Here is a 21,248-nt window from a genome sequence, read left to right on the forward strand (position 1 = left end):
TACAAATTCGACATGTATCGACTTTGCAACACTACCAACTTTTTTTAGAAAAAATTTGAACACAAAAAGTACACACATCTACACACAAGAAATGAAACCCGATAGAGTTACCTTTTGCAGCTTTTTTATAAGAGCAACCACAGCAATGAAAAAAATCCTCCCCACTAATAACTACAAATGGGGATGCTCTAACTTTAATATAAAAAAGAAAATGTGTTATCATAAGTAAGCATTAAGAAATGATTTTAAGACGAAAAAAAAAAAAACATTTTTCATATCAAATATATGCATGCATTTATGCTTCTTCCAAAAGTTTGCCTGTTCATACTTTAGTGGCAATTTACAGAAAAACAAGCAATAAAGGTTGAGAATGCAGGGCAGGCAGAGGCTTATTGAAATAGGAGTGAAGTTGAGATAGAGGGTAAAATACAACTCCCCATAAGTATCATACAAGGAAAGTCAAAACGTAAGTCTTGATAAAAATAAAAGCATTATCCTAAACCACAAAACATACAATAATACACATAACACATCCACCTACCAATTCAATCTGTTAACCATTCACTTGGCCTCCAAATAACATAACATATTTCACAGGGATGATGACTGAAGAGAGGAAGAAGGTTGAAAAACTTCAAACTCTTACCACCACCAATCCACCATCACCATCACCAATCACTAAAAGTTAGAATCTTTCAGCACTGCTACCGCACTGGTCCCTAGTACTATCTTTTAGTTCAGAGAGCAATGGAATAGAATTGATCGGTTTTCTATCTTTTCTTGGAAGCCCTTGGTGACTTTCGAAGCATACACATCTCTCCATCACCATCACTATCACTCACCTCTTTGCAATCAGTGGACTTGTTAGGTGTGCCAACCTTCTTGGGTGGCATTGTTTTACCATTTTTGCCGGGCCTCTTCAGTTCTGGTTCAACATTTCTGATCGCCTCTTTCAGAGGATACCAAAGGTCATTAGGATCTTGAGGTATAGAAGCAAGATCAAGTTCAAAAGATCCCTCAGGCACACCTTCTCTTTCAGTTCCAGTCAATCTGAATGACGGAATTTTATGGGAGAACCTGTAAAGCTCATTGTGCTTTATTAAAAATGATGATGATGATGAATCAGACTCACCCTGGCTTGTTCTCTGAAAAACACTCACAAATTCATCCAATTTATTCAAGTAGCCAACTTTAATGCCATCATCAACACTAAAATCAGAAAGCACCTCCACAATTTCATACTTAAACGGCTGATGTTTACTAGGCTCAAAGCTCCAACTAATATCCCAGCCTTTGTAAAGAGCCCAAATCTCCCCTTTACGAGGATATATTATGTATGAACCCTTCTTCTTACCCTGTGCCCACGGCATTTTATGAGAGAATGAGGCAAGATTATCAGTGGAATCTGAACCCCCACGTTTAAACTTGCCACATCCAACAGGTAATCCAGCTTCAGTCCAAATAATATCAATTTTTTTATCTGCATCAACCTCAAGCCAATTAAACCGTAGGGAAAATCCAGGAGAAACTACTTGTGTTATATGGGCATAATATCTTGGCATGCCATCTAGGTTATCATAACAAGCCCATAGTTGGTCAACTGCGAAGCACTTTTCTTCTTTTTCCTTATCAAAATCATGAAATTCCTGATCAGGATAAGCAAATTCCATAGGAGCTGAATTATTATTGATTTCAGAATCTGATTCACAATCAATAACTTCAATCTTTTTGGCACCATTTACAATTGAACTAGCACCATCCACAGTAACATTTGGGGCATTAATATTTCCTTCTTGCAAGTTCTGTTCAGAAGGCACTCCTTTTTCTTCTGGTTTGCTGTCTGGCACTATTTTTGGATGATTTATTTGGTCATCCTCTTCCTCAGCTTCATTGTATGAGACATCCTGCCTTCGCCGAGAAGATCTTCTGACATAATTACCATTAGGCCGGTGTCCCTGTCCTCCAGCAGGATTGCTTCCCTTCACATTACTGAAATCTTCTGACTCACTGCTGCTTGAGGTATCAAAACTTTCACTTGATTCAGATGCCTGTTTCCTGCTCCTTTTCCTGCTTTTGTTTTTAAAATTTCTACAATCTTGTGGCCATTCATTCACCTTGTGAGTGCCAGCCCCTCTCATACCACCGGCCACTGAGTTCACACCATTTCCATGTTTCTCTTTAGCCTTCAAATCCTCAAATACCTTAGAAGTATTCCCTCTCTGTGTCCCTGGTTCTTGCCCAACACACTTAACCCCGGAGCCATGTTGAAATTCTCTATGGGAAAATGGAAATCCAGCTGTGTTTGCAGCCGTTTTGGTGGTTCCTTGATTTGGAACCACTCTCTGCTGAGGTTGACTAGGCTGACGTAAGCCAATTCCAGTTGGAACACCTTGATAACCTAAATCATATGCAATGAAGGATTTCAAGCAGTTTTGGCAGCACACAGCTCGGTTGACTATCTCCCGCCTGTACTGAAACCTAACACTGCAAAAAGGACAGGTCGTCCAGAACGAGGTTTCATGAACTGATGAAGTTGATTGTACCTTTTGATAATGATTTTGGCCACTGAACGGAGAGGTGAAACCATTCGGAAAAAAATTTGGCCTTACAGGGGGGTTGACCTGATGAGGTGGTGGTCTCATCGAAGTACTTCTAATTGAAACTCTACATTTACTGTCATATATAGACCTTTTTGTTTGGTCTGAAAGCAGAACATTTGCCTCCCCAATAAGCTTAAAAGCAGCTTCTGCACCAGGGAACTTGTTCTTGTCGGGGTGAAGGACAAGTGCGAGCTTCCGGTACTGTTTCTTAATGGTTACTTCATCTGCTGATCTATCAACTTGAAGGATTCCATACCAATCCTTGTCCAATCCCAACATGTTTTTAGCTGAACAATGAACATTGCAGACAGCTAGCAACTGATTAATGTTCTCTAGATCAGGGTAAAGTCGTTGAGCTTTAGCTGCAACCTTCTGGGCCCCTTCAAAATCATTATTTTGCATTTTCTTCTCTGCAAGCTCCTTAGCCTTGAGGGCTTCATCTTTGTTGCACTCCATCAAAAGTACCAAAAAATACGTCAACCATTCAAATCACCAATGTGCAGTACATAAATGAACCTGCAACCAGTCCTTTTCATGCCCAACAAGGAGTCAAGGAGTTGCCCTACCAAAGTATACAAAAATGTCAAATTCCTAAAACTCAACATTATAAAAGATGCAACCTCGATCTTTTTTGTGGGAGAATTGCAGAGTTTACCATGTGTCCATGTCTAACATTTAATACATCGAAAATGGAAAATTCTATCCTAAATACACATTTTAGTTCCAGGAAAATACATGGCATATTATATGAATTTAATATATTTATTTATTTAAGAATCACTGAACATAATTAAGAATGGTTTTAGCAAGTAATCACCTATTGGCATTTAGGTCAAGTGTTAAAGCATTGGTGCAAATAGGGATGGGCACAGGCTCAGAACAGGTAATAACTCAAACAATACTACTCCATAACTTATTAGTTCAGATGAAGAAACCTGCACCCAATATCTGAACTAAATAATAATTTGGATGAATTCAGTTTAGGTGAAATTATTTCAGTTCCTTTTATTAGGTTAGTATGTACATATCCACAAGTCATAAATATTTTTGCAGGTTTTTATAATTTTTATATTTATTTGGCCATTAATATTTGATAGTTGAAGATAAAGCTTAACATTGATTATTTTAACCAAATGCAAAAGAGGAATTAACTCATTTTAAAAGAGTCCAGAATCCAGATATATTAAATTTAATTTGATATTTTATTATTTTAATATTGCAATTGGAGTCCATTGCCTGGATTGCTTACAACCAGAAGACTAGCCATTGTGAATGGAGACTAGCCATTACAACCAGAAGACTTGGAGCACAAGACCATTGCCTGGAGGGCTTACCCCAATTGTAACCCTAAGTAATAGGGCCATTTATGCCCAAGTTTGTATCTTCCTAGAGACCTGGACATTCACCATCCTAGGACCCAGCATCTCTAATATTTTGTAAATTGTAATAGAAGTCTAAAGGTGTGTTTGGTTCGCTGTTCGCACATGGGAATCGAAATCGGAATGGGAATCAAATACTTGGTAATGGTAATGGGTTTTGGTGAAAGTATTTTGCATGTTTGGTAGTAGGGTGGAATTGGAATGATTACCAATATTGTTGTTGTTTATGTATGATCCTATAATGGGAATAAAAGTTTTAAAAATACAAGAACAAAAAGTCAAGACAATATTCTAATATAAAAACATTCAAAGCATCAATATAAACAAACAAACAAACAAACAAACAAACAAACAAAAACACAAAAAAAAAAAAAAAAAAAACAAAAACAAAACACAAATCTAAAGGCACTAATCCAAACTTAAAAATCAAATTACAAATTAGGAGGGGGAATAATGGAATGAAACCCTTATTTTATTAGGGAATTGGTTTTCTAAGTAAGGGGTAATCAAATCACATAGTAGTGTTCTAGAAACCTAAAACCAAACAATAACAATTACTTTGATTCTCATTCCTGATAGCTAAACCCATGAACCAAGCACACCCTAAGTGAATCAATCAAGAGAAAACGGTTCAATTCAACTACCTAATTCCAGCCAAATTCCCGCCTTTCTCTACCTTTTACTGTTTGATGGTCAAATTAGAAACATCAGTAATATAAATTTGTGCAATTGAGAAAGAGAAAGCCTAAGATGACAGGGAAAGTGACAGCCGGAGGACGCAACCCACAGCCACAGGTCGCGAGTCGCAATATGCAAAATACAGTAGAAGAAGTACGGACTACACGCTCGGAGAAAACAAAGTTGAAGAGTAGAAAACCTACCTCTGCTCAGCCGTCCAGTCCACCGCCGGTCTGGTTCACGTCGTCACTCCACCGCTCCACCGCTGTCAGTTCCGCACGATGTCCGGGTCGGGAGAGAGGAAAACAGGAAAATAAAACAAGGAATTTTTGAATTTGATTTTGGGATTAGCCTAGATTTAGGGTTTCAAAATATTAATATATAGTATAAAATTAAAATTAAAATGTTATATATATAAAATTTTCAACTGTTAGATCTTACGAGATCGATGGTTATCAATTGTACACACTTTTCAAAGAAGTTTTTCTATAAGAATCAAATCTTTAAAGAGTGTGAACAAATACCAAATACTCCGTATCAATCTTGTAAATCTAACGGTTGAAAATTAAAGAAATATAGGGAAAAAAAATTACGGAGTTAATTTCATAAATATATAAATTTTTAAAGTTGGTATATTTATGAAATTGACCACGTCGATTTTTCTCTTACTTTCTAGCCATTGATTATTTTAAATGGACGACTCAAATTAGTCTACATTTCTCATTTAGTATCTAGATCAAATGAGAGCTTACCTTTTTCATGACAAGTGTGAATTTATATGAACCATCCATCTATATCTATGATAATCAATGGCTAGAAAATAAGAATAAAATAAATGGGGGTCAATTTCATAAATGTACACACTTTAAAATTTTGTATATTTATGAAATTTATCCCACCATTTTTCATTTTTTTCCTTTTATATTTATTTTTTAACATTTAAATTTACTAAATCGATGGCTAATGTTTGTTCATACTTCTCATCACCTTGTGGTTATTATTAGATCAAGCCTAAATCTCAAAAGATTGAGAACCACATAATTATTCTTGTCTTGCATTTTTTTCAACAAAGTGCACGGGGACTCACGTTAACCAAATTGGTTACTTATTATATTATATTTTACAATCATCATTGACAGAAGTGAAGTGCACAGGTACTTAGAAGCAATTATATTTGCTTCTTACTCGTTAAAATATAGGGGAAATCAACATTTTGATCCCTCAATTGTTTCTCAAATGTGAATTTAGTTCATAACTTTCTATTTCAACTAATTTGATCTTCGAATTGTTTAAATTTTTTGTCAATTAAACCCTTTCAGAGATCAAACTGACAAAATTTTAAAAATGTGAAAATTGCCATTTTAGTCTTTGAAAGAATTTAATTGACAAAAATTTTAAACAACTCGACGATCAAATTGGTTAAAATTAAAATCTAAGGACTACATTGACAAATGTGAAATAATTAGGGGACCAAAATGATGATTAACTCGGCTTGGTGGGCTAGCGTTGTTGGGTCGTAGATGGATCAAAGGGAAGCCGGTGTAAGGGTGGGGGGGGGTGCCCGACGGAGGTGGGCTGCCAACAGAGATGGCTGATGGCTGACGACGACGCGCGGCCCAACGGCATCCCGCGTGGGGGCGGCACGCAATGCTGCGCCCAGCGCGCCTGGGCGCGGCACAGCACCCCTCACGCGGGGGGCCGTGTGCGACGCGGGGTGGGGGGGGGGGATTGGCCGGTCTTGCCGTGCAGTCTCCGTGCAAGTGCTCGGGGAGGTGGTATGTCGGTGTAACAGGCGCAGGAGGAAAGTGTTAGATCTAAAATAGTCTAACTATATGAACCATAGTATACGAGAAACCTAACCTCGTATGATAGCGGAAGCGTAGCCGTGTTGATCTCCAGCCATAGTTGATGTTCCTGTTGTGTTGCCTCTTAACGGTAGACCGTCAGCCATGTTTTGTCTCAGACTTGACTCAGAACCTTAGATGGTGTATTGGTATCTACTGAGCCGTCCGAGTACCGTAACTGAATGTGCTATCTAATCCATAATCCTGTATCCCATCAATCCAGGTTTATATTAGGCACAGAGTTTGGTTGACTAACAACTACTAGTTATTAAGTCCAACCAGACCACTTAATAAGCCTAGTCAATTTGCACCACTTAATTAAGGCCCTAATATATAATATATAATATATATTATTAGGGAAAATCTTACATTCTCCCACTTGGTGCAAGTACTAGCACAACCATCATCAAAGAACAAAACACACGAATCATAGTGATACGTCCTCTATTTAATCAGAGTAGTATCCATTATGGTCACATGCATTTTAATTCTCCAACTTAGGTCCTTAATGAACAAACCCTATGTTTATTCTCGGTACCTTAAGGGATGTTTCTCAAAATACATTATGTGCACAACTGAATGAGAAAACGCATCCAAATTGTACAAAAGAGTACACTGTATGATCTCTAAAACTTTATAAGCATGCCTTAAGTAGAGATCTCTTAATGTTAGCATAATGCTAACTATATTCCATGACTTCTTTATAAGTTAACTTTAAGTACTATCTCTAACAGCTAAAAGCTTGGAGTTGACACGTCTGTCACTCCCACTCATCAAAAATAGCCAAAAGATAGTCAAGTCACAGAAGCATTCCAAAAACTTAGACAATAAACCAAAGGTCTAAATCTATAAATTTGGAATCTTAAACATACACCATAACTTCCCAAATAACTTCAATGTTCACTTTAAATGAACTGAACATAATGAGTCTTACTTATATGTCCCACAAAATTGTTTTGAGCCTTACAACCGAAATGGTCCAGGATCAATTTTGAAGAAACTAAAGACTCTATTAATCACTGAAGAATTTATTAAATGTCAGTGCACCACAAATTAAATGTTTTTGTTCTAATAAATTCCTTGGTTACAACATTTTCATAAATATGTTGCACAGCCAAATGTTCAATAATTTGAACTTATGAATTTATATGAATAAATACAAGATTAATACTTGTGGAATCTTTTGGACTTATTGTTTAACATACAACCCAATTTGGAATGTATAAATACAATAGTTAAATCCTAAAACTTTAGTGGAGTATCTTAATGATCTTTTGCTAAATGATCACTCCCACTGATTAAAACATTCTTCAGCGAAATTAATAAAGTGAACTTAATAATAGACATACTCATAATTGATTTATTGACCAACTAACAAATGAAGACATAATTCCCCACCATTAGTTGGACATACTAAATAATCAATTTTTGGTTCCAATTAAAGTCCAACTAAATAATGAAGATATATTTCCCCACCATAGTTGGACATACTAAAAAAAGAAAATACATCTTTCAAAACCAAGGTAGAATTTGACTCAAAAGATACATTTTAACATTATTGGAATCCAAGAGGTGTGTCAAATCACGTAACTTACTACAGTTAGTCCGAAGAACCGAGCAAGATTCGTGGATTAATTAATAGAAGTGGCTAAATTTTGGGAAGTGACTGAAAACATGTTTTGCCAATGCAAATCATGAAACTTAGAATTATAATTGAACTAAATTTATAAATTCTAATAATTGTGATAAAATTATTATCTAATGGGTTGAGGGATTTATTGACATAAAACTTGCCTATGGGCTAAAGTTTTAATTATATTAAATCCAATTAAGAAACCCTTATGATAATATTTTTCACAATTACTAAAGAGCCAGAAGAATCTAGTGACATAAAACTTGTCTGTGGGCTAAAGTTTTACTCAATTAGATCCAACTGAAAAAATTTATTTATGATGAAACCATTATCAAATGAGTTGAAGAATCAAATGACATAAAACTTGCCTGTAGGCTAAAGTTTTATTCAATAAGATTCATTGCTATCATTATGATAAAAAAACTTAAGAGATCATGTTCCTTTTCTTAATCCCTGTGGGCAAATTAAGAAATATGATCTAAAGTTTACATCATAAAACTAAACTTCATGATAGAATTGAAAATTATTTACAAATAACCATAAAGTAAATAAATTGATTTATTTCTATCGTCACTGATAAAACTACTAAACTACATTCCGATACATAATTGCCTGTGGGCTAAATTATGACCGTAGTCCAGTATTTCATCCTGATTAATTATACAAATATAACGAAATTTCCTGTGGGCTAAATTTCATCATATTACATACAATTAATCACAAATGATATGTCCAAAACTTTATGTGATCAAAATAAACCGCTTAATATATAATTTTAACAGATTAAGGATGATGTGGCTACTCCAAAACCAAATTAAAATTATAAGATCACTAGACAATCATCAAATCCTTGCCTAAACTTTATGTGATTAAAACTTAATAATCTTAGGTAGCTGAATATGCTGTAGCTATTCCTTAATTAACCAAGATTGAAAACTTAAGAGACTTCAGTAAATTAAAGATGTTTTGGCTATTCTTTAACGAACCGAAATCAAATCACATTGGCAAGGAATGTTTAAAATTTTGACAAACAGATTATACCAGATTGTGATGGGAAAATCTAAATATACTCCAAGGAAAGGCGGTTAGAGACTAAGTCTCACTGAAAACCAATTCCTTAAATAGAGTATCAATTTAAGAAGACTAGTGGCTCAAGATGTTCTTAACTCATGGCCATTAAAACTAGTATGTCTCCCCGATTCAAATATACTTAATGTATAACTGTTTGGGGGTATGAACCTAAAACTGTAGGGTATACACCAGAAAACTGTAGGGTTCACCTATAATTAAAGCTTAAATGGTGAACTAAAAATAGCGGACTAAACGTGCTTAAATTCAGGCACTACCGCGACTAAAGTCTATGCGTAAGTCCAACTTAAATAGGAACTAATATAATTCCATCTCAAAGTATGCATTGCTAAAGGCATAATAAAATTGCATAATTTAAAACATAATATTATGCTTAGGACGGATATGCATAAAATTAAACATTAAACTCATATATTCCAAATAAATTGCATAACTTAAAGCAATTTACAATATGAGATTTTAAAGTATAAATTTACTATTCAAACACCAATGAGTCCAAACCAAAAGAGACCCATTTGAATAATAATGTACTGAATATATACTTTAAAATTTTTTTAAACTGTAAGCCCATGGGAAAATGTTTTAATGCATAAATATCAAATTTATGAGAAATAACTGAATTTACAAATTCAAACAATATCAAACCAAAAGGATATGCTAGCATTTGTAAATTAAAATCTCATAAACTCTAATTACATAATTAAACTTAATATTATGTACTTAATGTGATCGAATGCATAAAACAATCTAAGGAGTATGAACCAACTAAAGCATCATATGAATTTAAACAAAATATTCATTTATTCATACTTAACCAAATATGGGCAGTCAGAACTAAAATCATAATTCCAAGAACTAAATGAATTATGGAATTAATGGCAAAAGTCAATTGCCTAGCAAACATGTTTTTCCAAAATTACTAAATTGATTCAAAATCACTCTCCATGACTCAGTTAATAATAATATTATTATTATTATTAATGGCAAAATTGTAAATAACCAAAATAGCAATAAATAGCCATAATAATATTATCACATTAAGTAGGAGACTAAATATGGAAAAACAGCGGTTAAAACCGCTAACATTTATAAACGTTTTCGGATAAAATTTTGAAAACTTAATAAAATTTGAAGTTCGAAAAATATTAATGTCCAGAAAATTATTTTCTGAACTGGAGTATTGTCACATAAATTTATTTGGAAACAATCCAAGGTACACATCTGAATACCATAAAAATACTAATGTCATCATTAATCATTAATTATTAATAGTAATAAGTAACATTATAATCACTATTAACATTAATAATAACGACAAAGTAAAGTATGGTAATGCACCTTTAATGGCATGTTTGGTTCATGGAATAGGTCAGGAATGGAATAACATTCCTTGGAATAGACCTATTTCATCGTTTGGTTGGATCATTTTGCCATGGGAATAACATGCCTAGGAATGAGCTATTACCTTTGCAAGGGGAATAGCCATTCCTAGGGAGGCCTTGGTATTAGCTATTCCCATGCCCTTGGGAATAGCTTTTATATCATAAATACCAAAAATACCCTTTGCACATTATATAATATTTATATTTATTTAATAAATATAATGTATTATATAAATGTATATATTTAATTAATTATAATTTTTATCCATCAATCCATCAATATATATATATATATATATATATATATATATATATATATATATATATATATATACACACACACACACACACACACACACATTTTGTATATATACACACACATTTTGTAACGTTTGCAATTGACATTTTGAAAAAAGAAAAGTATTTTCTCAAAACACCATCGACAGTTTATTATATATATATATATGTAAATAAAAAAAAAATAAACTTTATAAGACTCCTTAATTATGGAGCCTTGGCTCCTAAATTAAGTAGCCTGCTCATCTGCATGCCTAGCGGATAGGCGTTGCAAGCTTGCCTAGCGAATGAGCATTGCAATTGAAATTATGGAGCCTTGAGACTCCTTTTATAGGAGCCTCAAAGCTCCATTTCTTACTTCTCCAACCGATGTGGGATAAGTGAAAAAATAAATATAAATATGATTATGTATTTGTATACTAATAATAATAATAATAATAATTATTATTATTATTATTATTATTATTATTATTATTATTATTATTATTATTATTGTTACTCTCTCTCACACACACATGGATATATATATATATATATATATATATATATATATATATATATATATATATATATATATATATATATATATATATATATAACATTCAGTATATCATAATCATATTCATTATTGTTGTTGTTGTTGTTATTATTATTATTATTACTAGTAATTCATCCGCGCAATGCACGGAAAAAAAATTATGTTATTATAAATATAAATAAAAAATAGAAAAATTAAAATATTTTAAATTATTTAATATAATAATATTTTTGAGCTTCCATTGGTCAAGTATTTATTATTTTTATAGAATACAAAATTACAATTAAAATTAAAATTAAAATTATAATTTTGTATGATTAATATAATCTCTAATTATGTGGATATTCAAATAAACTTATAGAGAGAATTTACATAAATACATTGATTTATTCTTAATTGTATTTCATCTATATTATAATTTTCACAATACGAATAATAACTAAGATAATTACATTTGGAAAGCAAATTTCAAATTTTGTATGTGTAAATTTAAACTCTAATTGAACACATTTTTTATATGATTATATAATATATAGCTATTTTATTTTTCAAAAGTATTTTTTATATGATTATATAATATATAGCTATTTTATTTTTTAAATGTTGTGTTTTTTTTTATAATAAAACATGTTGTGGCATTAATTGTAACATTAATTATTTCCCAAACCATATAGCTTTATTATATAAAGGATTATATTATTATTATTATTATTATTATTATTATTATTATTATTATTATTATTATTATTATTATTATTATTATTATTATTATTTTATATAAGGGTGTTTATGTCTTTAAAACGTATTCCATTTGTATTCCTTTAATCAACCAAACACTGGAATACAATTACTGAAGTCTATTCCTTCAGCCAACCAAATAACATAATACAATTCTTATTCTATTCCTTACCTATTCCATTCCCTGTGGAATAACATTCCTATTACCTCCAAATTCATTTCGTGAACCAAACGTGCTGTAAATGTTTTCCTTTTTCTAAAGATAAAATATGTTACTAGTCCAAATTAGCGGTTTAACTATAACTGTAGCACTAATTATCAAAAATAAATCGTAAAAGATAATTAATGGCTAGCCTTAATGATGCGAACCGCATCTCTCCATTGCGCTAACAACGATGATGATCCACAAGAGAAGAAAAACTCCAGAATTCTCCCAATCTTCACTATCGGTGTCAATAAACTCGATGCAGCGTCCAATGGTACGTTAAAAAATTTATTGGTAGGACTTAATTACCAACATTAATAGTCATGTAAAATAAAGTGGTAATCATGCCAATGTACCAAATATACCATTAAATGCTAATTATTATGAAAAGTAATAAAATGAGATTAGCCCCTAAACTTAATAACAGTAATTAATAATGCTAATTAATAATAATTACAATAAAGGCAAAACTGTAATTAAGGGATGCCAAATACTAATCTCAATTTATCACATAATAATTAACCATGACTATTATGATACTTAGGGAGACTGAAGTTAAAGTAATAACCAAATTACCATTATATAGACAATATAACAACTATATTGCTTTTGCCATAAAATTAAAGACTTAATATTATTATTAAGGCCCTGGAAACTATTGATAGATTAAAAATTAATCAACTTAAATAATAGTTTGTAATTCTTAATGGCCAAAATAACAATTAAATCATTAATCCTTAATGTCTCAAAATAGATCAAGACAATAATTATAGCACTTAATTACGCAAATTAGGCTCATAAACCTCAATGGCCCAAGTGAATTATAACATGAATGATAAATGTGATCTAGTACTGAAATAGACCCAAAACTTAATATTATTACCAACGATGAATATCAAAATATGGTAGTTAGTAATAATTATAACTTAATAAGCATGTTATAAGGAGTTATAATTATTATTTAAATATCAATCAAAATAATGACATCCATACTTTAATGACCGAAGATAGGTCTCAAATCGCTTGTTCAAAATAGGTTCTAAAGTCCCTGAGACACATAAAACTAAAATGTGCTCAAAATTAAGAGGAAACTAAACAAGCTGATTTAGTATGTCATAATACCTAAAATTGACCTAAGGATCCAAAATTGAATGATATTTTAATAATGAATTTATGTGTTAATAATATGCTAAATCCAACCTTAATGCATGCTATTATGAATATATAATTATAACAATAATTTATAAATATACGTAGCATGCTTGGATGTGCAAATTAATACATTATTAACCCATATATACTAAATAAATTGCAACACTTGAGGCAATTTAATTTGCACCTTAACATTAAATTAAAATTCAAGTAGCAAATTAAAACTTAATATTTGCCCCAAATTAAATGATAATTTAATAATTAATTAAGGAGGGATTAAACTGAACAATTAAGCTAGAAGAAGTCTAAATATGATAATGGATCAACTAAATCCAGCCCAAAACCAAAATTAGGCCCAAGATTTTTTTTTTTAATTTTTTTTAGTGTTGGACCAGGTCTGCCCAATGGGCCTGACCCGGCCCAACCCTCATGACCCATCATCATCTTCTTCACGTTAATTAGCCTAAAGCACCTATCTGCCGTGAGAATCAGCAGCAATGAAGCAGTGCCGAATGATAAAACATGGCAGTAGAGAAAAATTAAGAATTTTGAAAATAATTTCAAAACTATGCTTTAGGCTCTTAAGATTAATTAAGAGAGTATCAATACTAATTAATTCACTCAAAACATACATACTAAATTACTTAATTATATCATGACTGAATAGATATATTTTGTATGCATATTTCAACGAATTAATATATGAAACATATACAAAAACTTGATGTATATGAAAGCTTTAACTTAATATTGTTTTAGGCAAAACAATCAACCAGACAGAGATTATAAAGACTCTGATACCAAATGTTAGATCTAAAATAGTCTAACTATATGAACCATAGTATACGAGAAACCTAACCTCGTATGATAGCGAAAGCGTAGCCGTGTTGATCTCCAGCCATAGTTGATGTTCCTGTTGTGTTGCCTCTTAACGGTAGACCGTCAGCCATGTTTTGTCTCAGACCTGACTCAGAACCCTAGATGGTGTATTGGTATCTACTGAGCAGTCTGAGTACCGTAACTGAATGTGCTATCTAATCCATAATCCTGTATCCCATCAATCCAGGTTTATATTAGGCACAGAGTTTGGTTGACTAACAACTACTAGTTATTAAGTCCAACCAGACCACTTAATAAGCCTAGTCAACTTGCACCACTTAATTAAGGCTCTAATTTATAATATATAATATATAATATATATTATTAGGGAAAATCTTACAGAAAGTGGCAGGTGTAGTGGGGCAACGTGTGACATGTGGTGTTGGTAGTGTTGATCCGATGGCGTACACGTGGACGGCAGAGGGTAGGGGGAAGTTCATAGATTTGAGTCTCACTGAGACTGTGGGGGCGATATTGACTCTTTGTCCTCGAAAACAATCTTCCTCTCAATTACCACACATAACATGCTTTTTTCATTTAAGGTTTAATTGTAATTGGCATTTTAAAACTGATGATGGAATGCATGCCAATTTTTCGGGGGCTTAAGACAATATAAAATATATTTTTAAAAATTTTTGGCTGCTTGCAAGAAACCATTATTTGCTATAAATGGAACAAAATAACTTCTGTTTAGATAATCTGTGTAAGTGAGATGCCACCATGTTTCATGACACTATGAAATTATAATTTACAAAGTTCCTCTTATGGTTAAAGAAACTTTGAAGGAAGTGTCTCTTGCCTTATAAAGCCTTGTGCATGCAAGAAATAGTTTATTTTGTAGTAAACACTTTAGTATATATATACCCATCTTCTTAAATCATCATTTAAGAATTGTTACAGATCAGAAGACCAATGGTTTGTCATATCTTTTTATTTTTCCCAAAGGAGCTTATAACCTTTTACCTTCTATATCTGAATTCGGTTTGTCATTAACGAAAAAAAAAGTATTTAATTTGCTATATCTGGCATATTTGTTTCTTTTTAACAAATAGTAAATATTTTAGAAGTGCAAGCAACATTAGTTTGAAATTTCATTTCATCTATAAAATTAAATAGAGAAATCATATCCACATAAGTGATTTTCAGTATATTTGGATTAAGGCTTTAACAGAGTTGAGTATTTTTAGACATGCTCAGTTGTTTGATTGTGGATCTCTCTATATTGTCCAGGTAAATTTACTGCAGGTGGGGGGAGGGGAGGGGGGAGCAGTCGTTATGTTGTGCAACCGTGTGCATGGTTACAAAACGACGCCGTTTCAATTAAAAATAATAATTCTCGTTCGGATGGTCAATTTCATAATTATATATCCACAATTTCATAACTATATATCCATAACTTCATAACTATATATTCAGACTTGCATAACTACACGTCGATTGGAGTTTTTGTAAAAAATAAAATAAAAAATTATTTGATTGGTGGAGTTAAACGGTGCCACTAATGGCACCGTTACTCCATCATACTAAACGGTGTCGTTTTGCAACCGTATATACCATGCATGGTGCACACGGTTGCACAGCATAAATTGCGAGGGGGGAGGGGGGACGAGGAGGAATAGAATTTGCTAAAAATTGGATTGCTTGCCGTTGTTGGAGGTGCCATAAATGAAGCACTGGTGTTGCCTTGCCCTTTGCTTTGGAGAGTAAGGCCCAGTAGATTGGACAACTAGCAATGGAGGCTTCCGCGAGAATCTATTTGTGTGTTTGTCATTCCGTGGCACGTCGGACCAATTTGTTAGAGTAAAGAAGCAGGAAATGAGAAAAGAAAGAGGAAATGCCGATATTGAATGTGAAAGAAGAATAAGTCGGATTGTCACTACTCACTAAGACACCCTCTAACAAGAGGTTTTAGGCTCTTAGTCTCTTACCCAGCTACAATAGCTAATATTTTCTAACCAATATTTTGATGCCGTCACTCGGGGGAGACTCATTATTCACAACGTAATACAATGAATAAATAAGTAAATAACATAAATTATGTGATTTGTCTTCCCCTAATTTTCTCTCCAATCCCAATATGATGCTTGATTAATTGGTTACTTTTCATTTGCATCTTGCTTAGTGTCTTATCACTGTTGTTCTAGCTGGTGAGTTGAAAGAACTACAGGTTATACAGATTATACTCACAAATGATGTCCACTTCTTTGTTGTTTATCATAGTCATTATAATTATTGCTGAGAAGAATCTATATTTTTGCATCTATCTAGACATTGCTTTGAACAATCTTTAAGAGGGAATATGATAAATATAGCAGCTGATCCCAAGAACAGAATGCTATTATTTCCTTGATAGGTCAAGCAGTTTCAACATCTTTCGCCTATGAGTCAAGAGAATTGGATAAGTAGGAAATTATATATGTTCTCCTCTCCTCTCCTCAGTCTAGATACACTTTAATATCTATGCCACTATCAATGAGGGACTGAACTACTGCTCTGATTTTCCCTTCAAACTTGTCTCTATCTCTGGGAGTATAAGCAGCAGTGTATACATCAGCCTCCCTTGCTCTGTCGCCCAAAATCTGTCCCACAGCTAAACACGCGGGTATATCGCTTCGTGATTTCAGCATCGCCTTGATGTCCTTGGAATTCGTACCAGCAACCGCTACCTGCTTGCACGTAACTCTATGGGTAATCGAGGCTGAAACAAAACGCTTTGAAATGAAGACGTCGAGCGTGAAGGGTTCAATGAAAGGCCTAGTTCGTTGCTTGAACGAAATATGCTTGGTTGGGTTCTTAGACTTCTTCCCCTTTTGGTATGTGTATGGTCGGCTATTGTCATCATCCAGGAAATCCTCTACTCCGAAAAAGCTTCTTGGTGCGTACCGGGTCTGTATAAATGATATAATGAAGCAGACTCAGTACTAATGAGAAACAAATCACCCAACCAAAACAAATTTAATTGTAAATCTCGACTTTTTCAGAACAAATTAGCAACCTATCTGTTTGTATTAGAACTTAATTATATGCATATTATGCAATTTAATGCCTAATTTTCAGTTTTTAGAAATACAGTCCTTCAATTGTTTTCAACATTGTTGATTTGGTACATTAGTTAATAGCACTTTGGAGCTGCATGAGAAATTCCAAAAAGACCGACCCTAAAACGAACGCATTGTTAGGGATCAGATTAACCGTGATAGGGAACAATTGAGGGACTGAATTTCTAAAAATTGAAAATGAGAGACTAAAATGCATAAGAGGCAACAATTGAAGGGCTAAAAGTGCCATCTTCTCAAAATTTCAGGGAACTGCAGTACCACAAAGTCTTTTTATGCATTAATATGATCATTCATAAAATAAGCTAGTTCACAACAAAAACTTATATAATGTAAAGTCAAAAACCACAAACATCCCACAAAAATATGGGGGGATGTAGAATAATTGGTAGACGCAGAACCAAAGTAAGACAAAAATACCTGGCCACTATGAAGAAAAGCATTCCTTTGTGCATACAAAAGAGGTTTAATCCTGTGTCCTCCATATGCACATAACTCACGGGACACAAGCTTCAGCATATTACCAAGGATTCAAACTCCTAAGTAACAAGCAAACAACACAACTCATGAGCAATGGATAGAACAGTCCCTGAAGAAACCACATAAATAGAAGAAAAGATAAAAACCAATTAGCTCATCTCACAAACACACACACCTAAACTGGAAATAGAGTATACATAATACAATACACAACCATTGGCAAATTGCACGAAATTTGAAACTAGAAGCTATAAGTTTAATAAATTATAGGAATTCATTGTTTCTATAAGATTGCAATTAATTTTGTGTTAGATAAAATTTAATGAAACAACTAATCAAATTCCCAATGGTTCAAAAATGCAAAGAAGACTTGTAAAGTTACTAATATACACCTGGCAGTTGGTCAAACTGCAAGAACAATCCAATGAGATTTTTTCCAAACCATTGTGTAAGTGTCGCTAGAGTTTGAAATGGAGAACACAATTACCCAAAATTTTCACCAAACGCTAAAAAGGAGCTTGTTGACACGACATAAACTTGAATATCCAAGATTATCACCACATAATTAGTTACTCCAGTTCAAAGCCTCAGAATTGCCAACTCAAAATAAGGAGTTGAAATTGAAATCAAGTTTGAAAATGGAGACAATCTGAAGTCCTTTCCACAAAAGTAGGTTTTTTTTAGGTGCAAGCCTAAGCCTGCAATAGGCCTAGCTTGGCACGAAGCCTTTTTAAAGGCCTATTTAATATGCAGGCCATTAAAAAGACTCCAAATATAGGCTTTAAATAGACTTTGAGCCTATTAAAGGCATACCCCTTACATGCTTTAAACCTTTTCAAATGTTAACAATCGAACATTGCATAACATAATAACTAGCCCAATACTTCAATACAAAACTAGTACATAACCACAAATCCACAAGTCCAAAAAATAACCAACACAAATTCAATACAATGTCTTGAACCACATGGTCCAAAATATAAAAATCTAACAACATAAGTTCAATAGAATGTCTAGAATCACATGAAAACCAACCAATACATCATCAATCAAGGCTAAGGGTGTGCATTCAGTTAACCGAACCGAATTAACCAAACTTTTTAAAACTTTATTCATTAACCAAACCAAAATTTCTATTACCGAATTAACCGAACCGATTTTTTTTATTTTTTTTGGTAAATTGGTTGGTTAACCGATTAAACGAAGTTTTTTAGCTAAATTTTTAAATCTTAAAATTATAAATAAAAATTAACATTACCAATTACATCAATACCTATGCTGGAACAGGTGCAGAGACAAATGAAGGAGGATTATATGTGAACATACTGGCCTTTTGGATTATATGTCATGGCATTACGAAACACTAGTCTCACATCCTCTGCAAACTCCCTTGGGGATTTGTACCAATTCTGGGAAAGCCTAGTCTTAATAGTGCCCAAATCCAGAAACTTAGCACAAAAGAGGAATTAACTCATTTTAAAAAAGTCCAGAATCCAGATATATTAAATATAATTTGATATTTTATTATTTTAATATTGCGATTGGAGACCATTGCCTGGATTGCTTACAACCAGAAGACTAGCCACTGTGAATAGAGACTAGCCATTACAACCAGAAGACTTTGAGCACATCAAGACCATTGCCTGGAGGGCTTACCCCAATTGTAACCCTAAGTAATAGGGCAATTTATGCCCAAGTTTGTATCTTCCTAGAGACCTGGACATTCACCATCCTAGGACCTAGCATCTCTAATATTTTGTAATAGAAGTCTAAGTGAATCAATCAAGAGAAAAAGGTCCAATGCAACTTCCTAAATCCAGCCAAATTCCCATCCTTCTCGACCTTTTACTGTTTGATTGTTAAATTAGAAACATGAGTAATATAAAATTGTGCAATTGAGAAAGAGAAAGCCTAAGATGATAGGGAAAGTGACAGCCGTAGGCCGCAAGTCCGCAACCCACAGCCACAGGTCGCGAGTCGCAATGTGCAAAATACAGTAGAAGAAGTACGGACTACACGCTCAGAGAAACGAAAGTTGAAGAGTAGAAAACCTACCTCTGCTCAGCCGTCCCCAGTCCACCGCCGGTCTGGCTCACGTCGTCACTCCACCGCTCCACCGCTGTCAGTTCCGCACAATGTCCGGGTCGGGAGAGAGGAAAACAGGAAAATGAAACAAGGAATTTTGAATTTGATTTTGGGATTAGCTAGATTTAGGGTTTCAAAATATTAATATATTATAAGGGTGTGTTTGGAAATTCGGTAATGATTTTTGGAAATTATTTTTTGATTTTTAGTGTTTGATTGTATCTGAAAAATCAAGTTAATAGAAATCATTTTTCATTGACTTGAGAAAATAAAGCTATTTTGAAAAAAAAAAAATTGACTTCTATAAAAAATTAGTGAAAGTCATTATCCACATGTTGACAACAATCGTTTATGGTAGAAACCATAGGTAAAATGTTTAATTATACAATTCTACTCATTTTTAGACCATCTATATTTTTAGACTTGATTTCAATTTCAATTCCTAACTTTAAATCAGTAAATATGAGGGTTTGTACAAGAGTAACTGATTATGCAGTGATAATCTTTGAGATTCAAGTTTATATTGTGTCAACTAGATCCTTTTAAGCTTTTGGGGTTAGGATTTAGGTTTAACTGATTATGTTGTGTTTTGCATGATCTAGTTTCAGCTTTTGGGGTTAGGGTTTAGGTTTAACTGATTATGTTGTGTTTTGCATGTGTATATTTGACACGTTACAAGTTTTGTTTCCAAGTTTGAACAATTGGAAATTTGATTAGTTACGTTGTTTCATTAAATTTTATATAACACACAAAATTAATTACAATTTTATACAAAAAATGAATTCCTATAATTCATTAGACTTCAACTTTCTAGTTTCAAGTTTCTTGCAAATTGCTAAAATTGTGTATAATATACTCCATTTTCAATTTACATGTGTGTTTGTGATATGAGCTAATTGATTTTTATCTTATCTTCTATTTGTGTGATTTATTAAAAAATTGTTCTATCCATTGCTCATAAGTTCTATTGTTTGCTTTCTATTTAGGAGTTTGAATACTTGGTAATATGCTAAAACTTGTTTCTCGTGAATTATGTGCACATAGAGGTGGCAAGATTAAACTCAAGATGGTAGCTCAAGTGGCAAATAAGCTCTCTTTCAGGAGAGAATTTCAAGATAGTCTGGGTTCAATTCTCACAAGCGACGATTTCCCCTAAACCAGCTCCCGGAGCGAACATGAAAAAATGGTTGAATAGGAGTCTAAACTTTACTCA

The 21,248-nt window shown here is 33.1% G+C and overlaps 1 protein-coding gene across 2 annotated transcripts; it reads right to left on the reverse strand.

Annotated features, from left to right (window-relative positions):
- Nucleotides 1-371: 371 nt before the first annotated feature.
- On the reverse strand, nucleotides 372-20,149 carry LOC109159457. Of its 2 annotated transcripts, none has more exons than XM_019307557.1 (2): nucleotides 20,006-20,149; nucleotides 372-3,162 (listed from the first exon to the last, which is right to left on the reverse strand). In XM_019307557.1, the coding sequence occupies exon 2, from the start codon at nucleotides 3,054-3,056 to the stop codon at nucleotides 771-773; it is 2,286 nt and encodes a 761-aa protein (XP_019163102.1). In that variant the 5' UTR covers nucleotides 3,057-3,162; nucleotides 20,006-20,149; the 3' UTR covers nucleotides 372-770. The 2 variants fall into 2 exon arrangements, with proteins under 2 accessions (XP_019163102.1, XP_019163103.1); XM_019307558.1 differs by lacking the exon at nucleotides 20,006-20,149 and adding an exon at nucleotides 4,861-5,010.
- Nucleotides 20,150-21,248: the final 1,099 nt, after the last annotated feature.

This window comes from Ipomoea nil, unplaced genomic scaffold (assembly GCF_001879475.1).
Source record: "Ipomoea nil cultivar Tokyo-kokei standard unplaced genomic scaffold, Asagao_1.1 scaffold2827, whole genome shotgun sequence".
NCBI lineage: Eukaryota > Viridiplantae > Streptophyta > Magnoliopsida > Solanales > Convolvulaceae > Ipomoea > Ipomoea nil.

What these genes read in the sequence shown, in the direction of transcription:
- LOC109159457 (XM_019307557.1), bottom strand. Translation starts at nt 3,056, where the DNA reads ATGGAGTGCAACAAAGATGAAGCCCTCAAGGCTAAGGAGCTTGCAGAG.